Genomic DNA, 15,163 nt, shown 5'->3' on the forward strand with positions numbered 1-15,163 from the left:
AGCATGCCCTGGCTTTCAGACCCTCCTGAGTTCAGCTGGCCAGAACATGAGGATGAGTACCTAGGGCTACGTTTTGCTAAATTAGAAATAGGATGTTAGCTGACCACAGACAAACACACAATCCAGATTTGCATCTCTAAGCACTCACACATTCCATGTAGTTTGTTGCTCTATGTTCTCCCACTTTGGAGATGTTTTGGGGATCATTAAAGAATGAGAACATTTCTCCTTTGCTTGTACTTCTCACTTAAACCTCCATAATCCTGCTTTTTTTACAGTTACATTTCATACTACCCTTTGTTACAGATTTGCTAAAATGCTCACGCTAAAGCAAGGTAAGGATGTCTCCAGCAGCCTCTCAGTCATTTGGGTTGTCTGTTTCCTGATTCAGTATTAAGAAATTATCCCTTGCAGCTTACAAGCATTTCCCCTAACAGCACAAAGCCCCCCACTGAGCAAAAAAAACCCACAAAACCCCCAGTTCTTTCAAATCCTTGTACTCGACTCCAAAGAACACAAACTATGCAACATGGCCTAAGTGGAAGATCCTGAATTACTAAGCTCAAATCTCTGTAGAGCTGTTCCCTTCATTAGACATCAATTTATCAATTTTAATAATATTAATACTTCCTTGCTCTCTTCCCAGCAATTCCATAACTGGCCACCAAACTTTACTCCTCTGGGGGGCAGAAACTCTCTTCTAATTCCAGCCTATGCCTATTAATGGCCTTTCTGTTCCTGTGCCAATGTTGCTGTTTAGCTCAAACAATTCTGGTGGTTTTGTAGACAGAAGGTACCACATTTTCTTTTGTTAAGTTGTACCAAGGCAAAACCCACCAAAGGCTCTGATGGGTTTGCCTGTAACTTTGCTTTTTTAGTCCCAACCAAAGAGATGGGACCAAACACCTCACGTTAGTCTGGTTCCATTCTTGCCACAGCTAACAGAGAGGTGCAAAGGAGACCATTCACATAATGCAGAATCCTGCAGGCAGAGGCAACTGCTAGATAAATGTGAACTGTTGGTCCTGGAACCAAGAGAGGCTGGAGGGTGACACCCTCTCACAACTGGAAAAGCAAGCTGAAGGCAAAGAGATGGAACATTTGGCCAGCCAGCAAAAATACAGGCCCGGTTAGCATGCTCGGCTTCTCTGGAGATGAATTTATTGGCATCCTCTAAAACTGTGGGGCAAAACTACCAGACCAGACTAGTGACACCCTGGGTAAAGACTGAGACAATTTGGGGGGGGAACAGAATTCAGAGACAAAGAAAGAACAGGTTTAAAGGTACTGAGAATTAGGACCCTGGTCAGACAAGCACTAGTCCAGAGGCCAGGCCAGCCTGTGCTGAGCTGCCTTTAGTGGAACATTATCCCTGCTCCTGCACACTAAATCCTCTGCAGCCACGACCTCCATCCCTCTGTCCCCTACACAAGCTCCTGCAAATTGCTCTGTGAGTATCCAGGTGTTGCCTTGTGATTAAACAGGACCTGTGCAATAATCACTGAGAGCAAGCAGTGAGTACAAGCCAGGGAGGAAAATTACTGTATTCCCACAGGGATTTTGAATCTCCAGATGGCACTGTAACATCATCCCAAGGAACAGACTGTTTGGTACAATAGCAAATACGGTAACAGATGAGCCAGTTTGCCTCCTGTGCATAATTACCCATACCATTGAAACCAGGATTTGCAAGCTACCAGTGTTAAAACTGCACTTTCATGTAAATTTTAACCTTACATATGAAACCTTTGTGTAGATTGTATGCAGATCAGCTGGATAAAACCAGCCTGCTTTGTCATAATATCCAGATATAAACCAAGACCTTGCTATCACTGCCAATTAATACCAAGACCTTCAGTGAAGTCCTAGATTTAGGTCACAGGTTAAACGCCCTTGTCTGCCACAATTGCCCTGGGAGGTAATGCCTCTGTAGTGCAAAGTGCAAGCAGAATTGGAAAAGGCAGGGGGTAAATGTCCTGTGTGCTGAGAATGCTCCAGGTCTGCCTCACTGGTTTGCTTTTGCAGCTACAAATGCCCCCAGCTCAGAGTAGAGCTCTCCCACACAGGATTCCCACCCGACAGTGATACAGAAGGCACGGTAGAGGTCTTAGCAAAACTGGGCTTAACCTCACTCTGTAGGCAGTCGTGTCACATCAGGGTGGTAACCTGCCAAGTTCTGTCTCAAAAGCCCTGTGATTTCCTGCTGGCTGGCAAAAGCATAAGGAGATACCAGTTCAGTCAGGCAACTTCACACATGAAATGACCTCCTGCGTGCAACAAAGGCTGCAGAAATATGCCACATGCACCAACAAAAATACAGAAAGCTGAGCTGTGCTTTGGCCCACTTAGGGTGAGCAGAGAAATAAACGGTGAAACTACCAGACTCCTTGGAAAAGTCAAATATACACTGGAAATGTGATTTGATCAAATTTCAAAAATCTGTCAAAAAGCAAGGCCCTTCTCAAAGTCCCGCAGGTTCCTCAGAACTGCCTGTATTTAAGGTAGCTCAGCTTTCTTTTGACAAGTTTTTCCCTATAGACTTGACTGAGAAATGTCATCATTTTGCTGCAATGATTTCTAAATGCTGGACCTGTCCTGCAAGGGAATATAAAAACCATTCTGTGTTTTGTGAGCCATTTTGATTCTGACCTGTTAATCATCATTAAAACATCAGCTGGCACAAACCACCTGGGTGACTAAATCCTGACCCTCAGGCAAACATGTAATGAGTACTCATTCTTCAAGGTCCATAAAGCATCTGCTCCATGTAGCCTCAACATTCCCCATGCCTTTTTCCTGGTTGTCAGGAGCCCCTGAGAGGCAGCAGCAGAGCCAGGCTGAGGCTTGGGAGCTGCAGACTCCGGGCTCCCAGGGAGCTTGGCTGGAACGGTGGGTCACAAGGCTGGGCACGGAGCTGCTCTGAACACCCAGTCACACCAGCTGCCACTGCTGCCTGCTTGCCCAGAAATCTGGGGCCTCTCTCTGGTCTCCTCAGTCTTAACACACATTCAACTTTTGGTTTCTCTTTGGCTCCTGCCACTCCAGACTTATTCCCTACTTATGCAGGACCTTAAAGTCCTAAAGTGCTCTACTACAAGAGCAAGATTTCTAGAGAAGGGAGGAAATATCCATCCTGGGCACCTAATCTCGAGTGAACAGTACCACTTATATTTGAACATGAGGAGATGAAAACAAGGCTTAAATAAGTAGCCATAAAAACATTTTCAGGTTATCTTCAAGTACTGGCACAGCCGAGGAAATTGAAGTGCGCTTGCTGACATTTGGGGAACAAGTTTAATGAGACCATTATGTGCTGAATATTCATCCAAACCCAGTTTTAGGCAGATTGCAGTGTCATAAATATTAGATGGAGAGGCAGATTGTGCTCATTTTGCTGTCGTAAGGGAGATCTTATACAAAACTACTAATGCTTAGCAGGGGAATAGTATAAAATCGAGCTGAGCAGTTGAGGCTGTTGAGGACATACTCTGTTCATTGCAGCACTGTTCTTACATTTTTAAATCCTCTGTAAAGAACTTGAAGTTCTCTTTTAGTGAAATTGGTTTGTGCTTCAAGCTGTTCCAGTCCCTCGGGTCTATGGCACACTGTCGTCATTTCTAATTCATCTTCAATTCTATCTGAAAGAGAAGACAGGAAAATATTTATTTTGGTTGTTACCTTTGCTCGTTTAACATGATGGATAGGACAGACTGGATTTCAAGAGCAACAGATCAAAAAGAAACTACCAACAGAACTGATCTGTGTAACTGTTTTCAACCTCTTGAAAGCAAAATAAAAGCCACAGGAGTAAAGCAATAGCTCACATTTCTTCCTGGGCTGCCAATTAGCTGCCCATCCACAGAGCCAAAGTGGTGGTGAGAGCAGCTGGGCAGCAGCAGACACATTGCTCCAAAAAGCAACCACAGACATTTCATACCTAAGTATTGAGAAAGCGTGGAGGAATGGCACTTCCAAAGTACTGGCTTTAGCTTTCTAGCTGTGCAAATACACCAGAGGGAGCAGACATGCTCAGGCATATCAGACAATGACCTTATACTGAGGTTAAACACTGAGGGAAACTCCTCTGTGTGCTAACCAAAAACTTGCTCTAGAGACATTGAAGGTCACTCTAGTCCTAGGAGAAATTCAAATTTTGTCCACAGTTGCAGAATCTGGAATTAATTCAGCTGGAATTTAGAAGGACTTTTTGGAGAAAGAGATAAAAAATGAAAAACACTTCTATGCATTTTATTCAAGAGAGTGTTCTTCTACAAGGAAGAAAAATACCATCATACCCTGATTTACCATAACCTCACTTCATTTTTGATGCATGTTTTCCCCTGTCAACCCCATCCCCCAAGAGTGTATGCAATGCCCAAATACATAGATATTTAGTGTCTGTCAGTTTGAGATTCTCTAAACTTCAAGGATCAGATCCAGCCGTCCGCTGACAGAAAATCCAATCCACATCCAAAAGTTGCTTGGCATAAAAGCAAATACTCCCCTTATTGTCAAAAAATGCACAATTCATATCTTGTAAAAACATTTTAGGTTATTTGGCTCAAGCATAATATAGTCATTTCTGTTGTAAGCCAACAATTAAAATCAAAATTTGCAAGGAAATAGAGGTACTCTGAATAGAGGAAAGCATAAATTCTGAGCAGACTGGCTCAATGAAAGAACAGACCAGCCCAAAGGTGTGTTTTCATAAGCTTTTAATTTTGCAGAGATACACACACACATACATATACACACATTAAATTGAACATTATTAAGGGAGGGCACATGTCAGTAAATGCTAATGGTTAATTAACATCGGTTCATTTTGTCAGTATTAAGAAACTGGTTCAAAATATTGGTGACTTCAGCAACCCTCTTAATCCACCACATCTGCAACATCACAGTCAGCATTTGTAGGCCTTGAACAGATAAAATGTATTCCTAAATGCTGTTCTGAAGGTCCCTTGCACTGCAGGGGAATAAAGGTGAGAGGCTGTAACAGCAGGAACAGGAGCAGAGTATCAGCTGTTCAAGATAAAGGGACTCAAGGCTGTTAAGGGGCCGAAAGAAGCCTGAAGTACACACCTTCCCACACAAAGGGAAAATGAAGAGTTTAGACATTACAGCTCCTGTTAGAAGAAAGGAAATGTAAAAGGATGTCTGCTACAGGAAAAAGTAATTTGAAATAAGGGGGGAAAGCCATTTTATTTGCAAGAGAATTAATGACACAAAATGAAGGAATGCAGAAGCTGTAAAGAGAGAAAACTGTGGGGAACAAATTCTTTAAAAGGAGGGACAAGAAATGAGTGGTTGAAAAATGGAGAGAAAATCCACCTCAATAGTCCTCACCCTCTACAAAGATTTGGGTTTTTTTGTTATTTGTTTCCTTTCAGTACTTGCTCTCAAGTCAGCTCTTTTCAACCTGTTTCTTCCATTCCCTGATACCCAATAAATTAACCACAGAAACTTTAGTAGCAAACCAGGAGATTGGCACTTCCTCCTCTGCCCTCGCTTTTTATCACGGGCATTGTATTTCCTTTTATTTGCATTTTCATTATCATCCTGGCTTAGTCCCTCCAGCTCTTCAGAGTTGTCACTGTATGAAATATGAGCTCTTGCATTTATTACAACTACAGTTTTATTATATTGAAGTTCACTGAGGATGGTGAGTGCAAGCAGAACTACATATACATAAACACATGCAAATTTAAACTTCTGATAGGAATGATGTTAAGATATTTTATGTAATACCACTTTCTTCCTCAGTTTTGCCTTATTTACAGTTTTCTCCTGAGAGATTCAAGTGTAGTAAACAATCTTGCTGCTGTTTTAAATTTAATTTTCTTCTTCAATTCATTTATGCATGAACAGACCTTGGGACCAGCTGCACACACAGTGAGGCGCGAGTGTGGTCACCTCCTCAGCTCAGTGACACCTGTACCTGCCTGGTTCTTACAGCATCCTTATCCTTTCCAAGCTGGCAGGGCATACCTGTGCTGCTGATGGAGACACACACTCAGGAGCTGGACACCATCCAGCTACTACTCAGTGAGAGCTTGAAAAGGTTGAACTGTAGCAAAGCTGCCTTTTTTTTTTTTTTTTTTTTGGGTTGGGGGGGTTATCTGTGCTCACTAATCAGGTGGAAGCAGCAACTAATGCAGAAGGCTTCTTCTGCTTACAAGTACTGATAAATGGTAATTTATTACTTTTCTGGTTTTATTTCCAACACTTGTTGAAATCATCCCAGGACGAATCCCTTCCACACCAGATGGCTGCAGTGAGTTGTGTCCTAGACTAAAGATTTGAAGATTGTTTAGCTGGTACAGAGCATTCACTTAGCTGTCCTTCTTACAATGTGTTTTAAAATAGAAGAATGGGATGTAGCATTTCTTGAGTTCAGATTTATTTCTGCCCATATTTTTGTGGCTGCTTTAATAGAAGGGTATGAGGTCTGCATCTGATAGAATCACCTGAGGTAATCTTACTCCACTGTAGGCCCAGGTTAAGATAATCACTTAGGTTTGCATTTTTTGTGCAAAATAGCATCTGTATTTGCTTAGCCCATAGGATATGCACATTTCCTCTCATAATGGAAACCAAACAGTGACTTCACTTTACAAAGAAAAATAATCTTGACACACTTTCAAGTACCTGCATATTTTAGATTGTTGCTAATGAAAGAGACTTTTTTCATTTCACCACTCCTTGCTCAAGAGCAGAGAGTGAATTTTCCTTAAGGAAAATCAATGTTTAAACAGAATACACTTTAGAAGTTACTTAATGATGCTTGCTTTATTTATCCTTTCATATTTGTTCCAATTTTACCTTTTGTTATCTTAACAATTTGGGAAATTCCACACTCATAGCACCTGCAAATGGCTCTGAATTTCAGACAATGGTTTGCATTGGAAGGGACCTTAAAGACCATCTAGTTCCAGCCCCCTGCCACAGGCTGGGACACCTTCCAGCGACCCAAAGCCAGTTTGTGCACCATAAAACAAAGGTGGGTTACTCCCCAGCTGCTGCCTCGGCTCTGGGACTGAGCATGCACCGTCCTGAGCCTGCCATTCCTTGCTGGCACCAGAAGCTGCCCCTGCACCCCCAGACCGTGCCCAGGGCTGGGCTCCCTGGGCCACACGCGCTGGGGAAACAAGCATCAAACAGCACCTAACACCTTCCTCAGGTGCAATCCTGCAGCATTTCCATCCCACGCCCTGCCAAATGAGCAATAGTGAAGCCTCATACAGTGCTAGGGCTGTCCAAGGACAACCAGAGCCTAAAACAGTTCTTAGGGTGAAAATGATGATTTTAGTAAAGACGTAAATGACGCTGTCCCCTGCATCTGAAGGCTGCAAGGTGAAAATGCAGAACATCAGTCTCCATGGTTCATGGGAGGACTTTGAAAACAAGTTGCTCATAATAAATTCCCTTTTTTAAGGAAAACAGTCAAGGCATAAAGTGCAGATAATGTGCCCAGTGTTAATTGTAAAACTGACAGGCGTTAGATGAAATGGGTAATTTTACAAATACAGCTGAAGGGGATTAAATTATGTGCAAGAATTATTAGACTGCATCTTACTTTTATTAAAAAAAAAAAAAAAGCTATATTTTAGGAGCAAGGACCTGAAGAAAAAATTAACTCTAGTTTACCCACGATATACTTGAAATTAATCTCCAGACAGAATGTGCTCTTGGGCAGGTCTTGCAGGAAACAGGTCTTGCCTGTGGGAGATCAATTGCAAATATTTGGAAATTTCACCAGGAAAAATACCTCAAGGCCTGAGTGTGTAAATGCTCATTAGGGCAGGAGCTGGGCGAGAGCTTGGGGGTGTCCCTGGGGCTCTGAGCCTCCTGATGCTCGGCCCCGCTGTCCAGCAGCAAATTCCTGTGCTGTGCCATGCACTGCTATGCCAGCATGCTGTGCCACGCTGTGCCACGCATGTGTCCAGCATTCCCGCGCTGTGCCATGTGCTCGCCCCCGGGCACTGTCCCAGCCTTTCAGCCACCCTGCCTGGCACATCCCACACACCCCTGGCGCCGTGCAGGCACAGGTGGCAGCTCACACTCAGCCGTGATCCCGAAAAAGGGGCAAGGAAAATCTGCTCATGGCAAATGCAGTTAAAAAATGGAACAAAGGTACCTAGTGATGCATCAAATAGTAAACACAGTTAAAGTCAAACACCCATTATTATTATTAGCATTATTAAAAATAATTATTAACATTATACTGCCTGGCTGGAGAGATCAGTTTCCAAAAGGGACTCTTTCCAGGCAATAAACCAAAAAGAGAGTGGTGTCCTTATCCAATCCCTTTTTTCTGATAAGACTTTTTGACTCCTTCAGGTCTATTTTGAGTTAGATTTGATGGCCCTTGTGGGTCTCTTCCAAGTCAGAATATTCTGTGATTTTCACCACTAAACCATCAACATCAAATTAATTTCACAAACAGCCAAGCTTAGCAGGGTGGTTCTGCCTGTGTGAACCTGCAACACCACCACTTGCTGAGAGAAGATACCTGAAAACCCAACAGTGTATAAAATTCCAAGATAAAAATAGCTAATAATAACAAATATAATTAGTAAAAAATAGATTTTTTTTAGACTTCTTGCCTAATCCTTACAATGATCTGTTCACAATGTATAAATACCGTCCTCTGCCTCCCCTTTAATTAGTTTCACAGCTGTACACAGGGATGCAAAACCAACATTATTCTCCAAAAAAGGAGGCATCAGAATTTTGAGGTACCTCCCAAATGTCTTTCAGGCATTCTATTTGCCATCTGTATGGCAGCTGTCTTCTGTTAAGTGGGCAGTTTTCCTTATCTCTTCCACAACCACTCCTCCCTCCTGGGAGACATCTGCTGATAACAGGCTATTGGATGTCACTGCATGGCTGATATCAGTGACTGATAAGAACTACAGCATCCCATTGGGAGATGTGAGCCCAGAGGGAGGAGCCAAGCATTCCTACCCAGATATGATCTGGAGATTCTGGAACACCAGCACAGCTTCTCCACTGGATTTCCCAGAGGAACAGCAGCTGCTTCTTCCACTGGCTCTTCAGAGGAAGACTGCACCCTTTCTACAAGATCCCTGCTCCAACAGAACCACCCCTGACACTCCAGGAGGACTGCAGCCATAATTCCAATTGGACTTCTACTGGATCCCTGCTCCAACAGAACCACCCCTGACACTCCAGGAGGACTGCAGCTATAATTCCAATTGGACTTCTACTGGATCCCTGCTCCAGCAGAACCACACCTGACACTCCAGGACTGCAGCCACATCTCCGATTGGACTGCTACCAACACCCTGACCAACAGGGTGTCAGGTTGGGCTCTGACTCTGTCAGTATTGTTTTGGTTTACTGCATTGTTTATTTTATTTTCTTCTTTTTATTTTCTTCCCTAATAAAGAACTGTTATTCCTGTCCCCATATTTTTGCCTAAGAGCCCCCTTAATTTAAAATTCATAGCAATTTGGAGGGAGGGGGTTTACATTTTCCATTTCAGGGGCGGCTCCTGCCTTCCTTAGCAGACACCTGTCTTTCCAAACCAAGACAATTCCCTTTCAGAAACAGCAGTGTATGAAACAGAACTTGCCACAGAAATATAAAGCAAGAGTGGCAGTGTGAATGTGGAAGGAATTTTCCTCTTAAAACAGGTGGACCACTACATTATGGAAATTCACCTGTGTAAAGACTAGAAAAAGAACAAATTGGTTTGGTCCAGTCAGAATTGAGGACAGAAACACCACCACAAATGAGTGCACTGCAGATGCCATCCAAATGAGCTAGTATTTCCCAGAAGATCACTTTTCCCACTTCACAGAACTGCTCAAGTTGAACAGATTGCTCCAAAATGTGAAGCATAATTAAGCAGAACACAAGTAGTAATTAAGCTCTATTTGCACAGAAGAAACTGCAAAAAAAAGTATCATTCCAATACAGATCCAGATGTTTCAGTAAGAGAAAATGTCCTTAAATGTGTGTGGTGCTGTGAGCAAGCTCTGCTGACACACGGTGCACTCCCGGTGGGCTGGGGACAGCTCAGGGCCACCCACCAGGCACAGACTGTGCTCTGGAGGTGTGCTTGTACAGGCAGCACCCTCACTTCGGGCATTTCAATGGATCCTGATCTCGGGCAACCAATAGGGCCTGGATGTCTTCTTCATAAAAACATTTATGTCCCAGTGTTTGATTGCAAAGAAGCAGAACCAGAAGGGAGGCTTCAGGACATTAAGATAAAAGGACAGTGCCTGAACCCTGCTACTGCCAATGTTCCTTTAAGTACAGACTACAGACTTCTTCCTGATTCAGATAAAGCTGCTTTTGGTACCTGTACTCAGACAACCTGTACTCAGGACAACCACTGTAAGACACTGTACCAGGGTATAAATGCAACCAACTACACACTTGGTGAGTTGCCATGAAGCCAAAATATTTAGTTATTTAAAAGGTTACCATTCTCTGGGTTAGAAGATTTAGATTCTACTATTCTAAGGCTCTTTCTGCTTCTAAAACTCAGTAATTCTCTAACTAGGAAAGGAAGGCCGTGAGGTTTAGATCTTCCGAGGCTGGGGTCTGGCTTTGATCAGTCCCCTAAAAGCATTGGCAAATTCAGAGATCTGGTCTGTGTTTGAAACACCACCAACAGAGAGTGATTTGAGACTAATAAACACCAGTGCTTGTAAATACTGGAGGTGTTCTGGCTGACAATGGCTGAGGACTTCTGCGGGCTGAAAACAAATACACAATTAGGAACATGACCAATGCCAGAACTCAGCTTATTAAATTTTCATGCTGACTCTGATTACTTTCATTTAGCAGCACAGATGTTAAACCAGAAAGAGGAGATGGAGTGCCTCTGAGTACTGGGAAATTGCTGGCAATACAGGCAAGATTTGGAAAAGAGTCATTAGAGCAGATGTTGCACACGTGCGCTGATCGCTCTTACAAGTCAGGTGATTTTAAAGAAGCCACAAAAACATTTGACTATACTGGATTTCATAATTCTGATTGTTTCATTCTGTTTTAAGGAACTCATGTAGCAGCTCGAATGCAATCCATAGGCGTATCGTGGTTTGGGACGGGAGGAAATTCAGGGAAGCGATGCAAAGTTTTTTGTGTAACTGACAGTCTGTTGAACCACTGAGAAGCTGGGCACGCCTCTGTGAAAGACGTACGTTAAAGAGGAAAAAAGCGGGCAGCTTTCTTTTCTGGCCGGCACAGCGGTAGCAGGCCCTGGCTCCGGCCCCGTCTCAGCCAGGCTGGGCCCCTTCGCCCTCCCCAGGCCGCCCCCTGCCCCCGTCAGCCCCGTTCTGGCCAGGCTGGGCCCCAGCAGCCTGGGGCAGGGCTGGGGGGAGGCTGCGGAGCCCCGGCCGGAGCAGGAATGGGGGGAGGCTGCGGAGCCCCGGCCGGAGCAGGAGTGGGGGGAGGCTGCGGAGCCCCGGCCGGAGCAGGAATGGGGGGAGGCTGCGGAGCCCCGGCCGGAGCAGGGCTGGGGGGAGGCTGCGGAGCCCCGGCCGGGGCAGGAATGGGGGGAGGCTGCGGAGCCCCGGCCGGGGCAGGAATGGGGGGAGGCTGCGGAGCCCCGGCCGGGGCAGGAATGGGGGGAGGCTGCGGAGCCCCGGCCGGAGCAGGAGTGGGGGGAGGCTGCGGAGCCCCGGCCGGGGCAGGGCTGGCCGCGGCTGTGAAGATCTTGGCATCAGGTGCCCTTCCCGCAGCGCAGCTGAGACCAGAGGCAGCGGGGTGTCCTGCAGCCCATGCAGAGTGGCCCTGCGGCTGGAAGTGACCGCAGAGAAAACTAAAGATCAACCATGAGGCCGATCCTGACACAGCCAGCCGCAGCTCCCGCCACAAGTTACCGGCGGGTCAGGTGGGCCCCAGGAGTGCTGTTAATTCTTTCAGTGCTTCAGTCCTCCTTCGAGTCAGAGAGAGGAGCAAGATGCAAGCATGTAAGTCTCAGATGGGAGGGAGGAGAAGATGCCTTGATCTTAGGGCTGAAGTCCTCTTGTAAGCTATGGAGAAAAGACTCCCTATAACGCATGAAGCTATGGGGAGATGAAAGTGTTCAAACTGATATCGAGAAAAGGCCTCCGTGTTAAAGTAAGTTGATGTTAAAGTAGCTGTGATCCCATGAGAAGTTTGAACCGAGAAAGAGAGAAGGGTGCCTTCTCCTGTGCCCCCAGGAGAAGAAGATTTTTGTTCCCAGGGATGAAGATTATTTTAGAGATAGATAATGAGAACTTTTGTCCTTGAGCAGGACATCTTTAAAACAATACCCCATAAGTCAACATGGCCCATCACAAGCTGTGGGAAGGCTTGTGGCAATGGGAAGGATTTCCCTGGGTGGCTGCTAGTTGTGATGGAATTGAGAGCCACAAGAGAACTGGGTTTTTTTTCCTTTTGTGGAGAAGTCTCCATAACCTTAAAAAGAAGTACTTCTCTCCCTAAGTGAACTGAAGAAAGACTATTTTAGCAGTGGTAAACTCACTGGAAATTTTAGGTTTGGTTTCTTTACATTGTCAGTGGGAAAGAAAAGGTTGTGGGGGAGGAGTGTTCTGAAGGGTTTGTTTTGATTCTCACTACTTTTTTTCTTTTAGTCACTATTAATAAAATTTTCTTTTTACCCTCCTAAAGTTTTAAGCCTGTTTTGCCTTTCTCCTAATCCTATCTCACCGTAGAAAGTGAGTACATTGTTCATTAACCAGCACCAAAACCTACCACACTCTTTAGTGCCTCGACCAGGAAATTTTAAAATTGGGGAGATCTTAAATTGGTGAACCAAAACCACTACACGAAGGAAATCTGCCAAAGAGCAAGAGGCACAAGGAACAGGTTGAGATGAATGTGCCATCATGGGTAAGCTCATCTCAGAGCTGAATCTTGCACAGAGGAGCCCTTTGGCTCTTTCCCTTTTGCTCTGGGCTCTGTCATCTGCATGGGGACCACCAAAGAGAAAAGGCAACCAAGATCCATAAGCTGTGATAGGAACTTCTGGTCAAGGATCAACTTAGGGAAGCCTAACCAGTCTGCAGGTGCACAGTCCTATTTATTTGAGGGAGGAAGAAATACTTAGCTTGAAATATTTTAAATGGTGTATGTGAAGAATAAAAAAGAAAAATTTCCTTTTCAGAATGCTTCAGATTTCATCTTGCAATGTCAATACTCCTTTTATTCATCTACACAAGATGTAATTAAGTTTTGGCCTAGTCCCAGAATAATAGGACAGTGGAGAGCTAGAGCACTGTACATGCAAAGACACACAAAGGCAGTCTCTGTGAGCTGCCAGTCCTGCCCTGGCACCTGGGAGCCCTCATTCCTGCCCTGGGGCAGCAGGAGCAGCCCTGAGGTGTGGGCACAGGGCACTCCTGCCCCTCCGGCCCTAGGACAGGTCTGGCAGCTTCACCTTCACTTCAGGACCTTTTGAGCCTAAGCATGTAAGAAACGACGCTCACTTTTAAAATTTCAAAGGTTTATTAAACTTCAACAAAATACAACAAAAGACCAAATAGGGAAAAATTAGTGTTGGGAACATGGAACTAAACTACCACATGTCCACCCACAAAATGCCTGCTCTGCCTTTTATAGCTATGGTGCTGTGCCAGGTAACCCTAACCCCTCCCAAAGTCTGCCAATGAACTCTTCTCTGCCGTCCATTGGTGGAGACTGCTTCCTTGAAACTTCACTGGAGGTGAGGTGTTGCCATGTCACCCTCCCCAAATGCCCTATGCAGGGAGCACAGGTGCACACGCCCTCCTTCCACATGTCCTGACTGCCACGGCTGTCCCTTGGCAACCGTACAGGTGGTAAGGGGCCTATGGAGAAAACAGGACATCCAGACAACAAATCACAGTAACAATTATCCAGCAGTAAAACTTCTTAGCATACACTTATTATTCATCCCCTAATTGCGAGAGCCAACCATTGCCTTACTCATGTATAACAAACCCCAGCACTCTCAGGTGCACTCAGCTGCACCAGCCTCTCACAGCAGGTGGAGTGACAGACCCCACCACTGCCACTGCCACCCATGGGCACGCAGCTGCAACAGGGAGCCAGGGACTGACAGCACTGCTGTCAGGAAGGGTGGTACACATAAAATGGACAAATTAAATGTCTTACTCTTTCAACTGTGTGGAACCTCCTTTTCAGAGAGAAGGAATTAATTTAGGACTTAATTAAGATACATTTAGATTAATTAGGACTTAATTAAGATACATTTGGATATGCATCCTCAATTCAAGGTTCCCATGTGTGGGTTTAAGAATTGCAGAAGAGGGCTTAAAGTAATGTTAATTATATTCCATTTATATCATTTATATAGCTATCCCTTTCCAATTATAAGCACGTCTAACTCAATTCCTTCAAGAAAAGGAATTGAGCCTTATCCTGAAATTCTTGAGGATCCTCTTCAGTCAAAAGAAATCTCTCCCGCTAGAACCATAAATTTATCAAGCCAAGTGAAGTTATTCCAGATTTCAAAACATGACACTTTCAAATAGCTTTCTTCTGGTTCTTGAATGTTTCTGAAAACGAGACAACCACGAAAGCACAGGCAGGTCTGTATCTAGATGAGTCATGCTTCGTGTCAGTGAGAATGGGTTCAGCATCGATGGGGGAAGCTGGAGCACAACTTCATTTTAAGACTTACTAATAACAGTGTGTCCCTGATACTTTGGCAAATCAGTGTAAAAGATGAACAATTTTTAACATTTCACCAGAGTGAAGCCATCTCAGACCCTGCCCTGGGGTTGGTGGAAGGATGTGTCTTCAAAACGCTGATGGGCTTTTCCAGAATTGCTGCTGTGTCCACCTGCTCTCAGGACACTGAGGCTGGCACTGCTCACAGGAGCTCACTGCAGCAATGGGAACAGAAACCATAGCTGACTGCTCCTCACAGGCCAAATGAAAAATTACTAAACACATCTGTCTGCAAGATTTCAAACACCTTTGGTGTAATGATGATCTAAGTTATCTCTAATGGTACAAGCAAAAAACCTATTTTTAACCTGGCCATATCTCTTTAAAGTGAATGCTGTTTTCACACTATTTAACTTCTATAATTTAAATGTGTATGTCAAGCGGGAAAAAATTCCACACTTATTTTCCTTTCTGCTGCAATAAGAAACCACATTTATTTCATATAAAATTTACCACCATT

General features: G+C 44.4%; 1 protein-coding gene across 4 annotated transcripts in view; it reads right to left on the reverse strand.

The window, feature by feature from the left end:
- Positions 1–15,163, reverse strand: part of KCNIP1 (potassium voltage-gated channel interacting protein 1) — a 139,346-nt gene that overhangs the window by 13,707 nt on the left and 110,476 nt on the right. For all 4 annotated transcript variants that reach the window (XM_059860431.1, XM_059860433.1, XM_059860430.1 and 1 more), the window contains one exon: positions 3,514–3,638. In XM_059860431.1, coding sequence (XP_059716414.1) covers positions 3,514–3,638 — 125 coding nt within the window. The remainder of the gene's footprint in view (positions 1–3,513; positions 3,639–15,163) is intronic.

Source organism: Haemorhous mexicanus, chromosome 15 (genome assembly GCF_027477595.1).
Source record: "Haemorhous mexicanus isolate bHaeMex1 chromosome 15, bHaeMex1.pri, whole genome shotgun sequence".
Taxonomy (NCBI): domain Eukaryota; kingdom Metazoa; phylum Chordata; class Aves; order Passeriformes; family Fringillidae; genus Haemorhous; species Haemorhous mexicanus.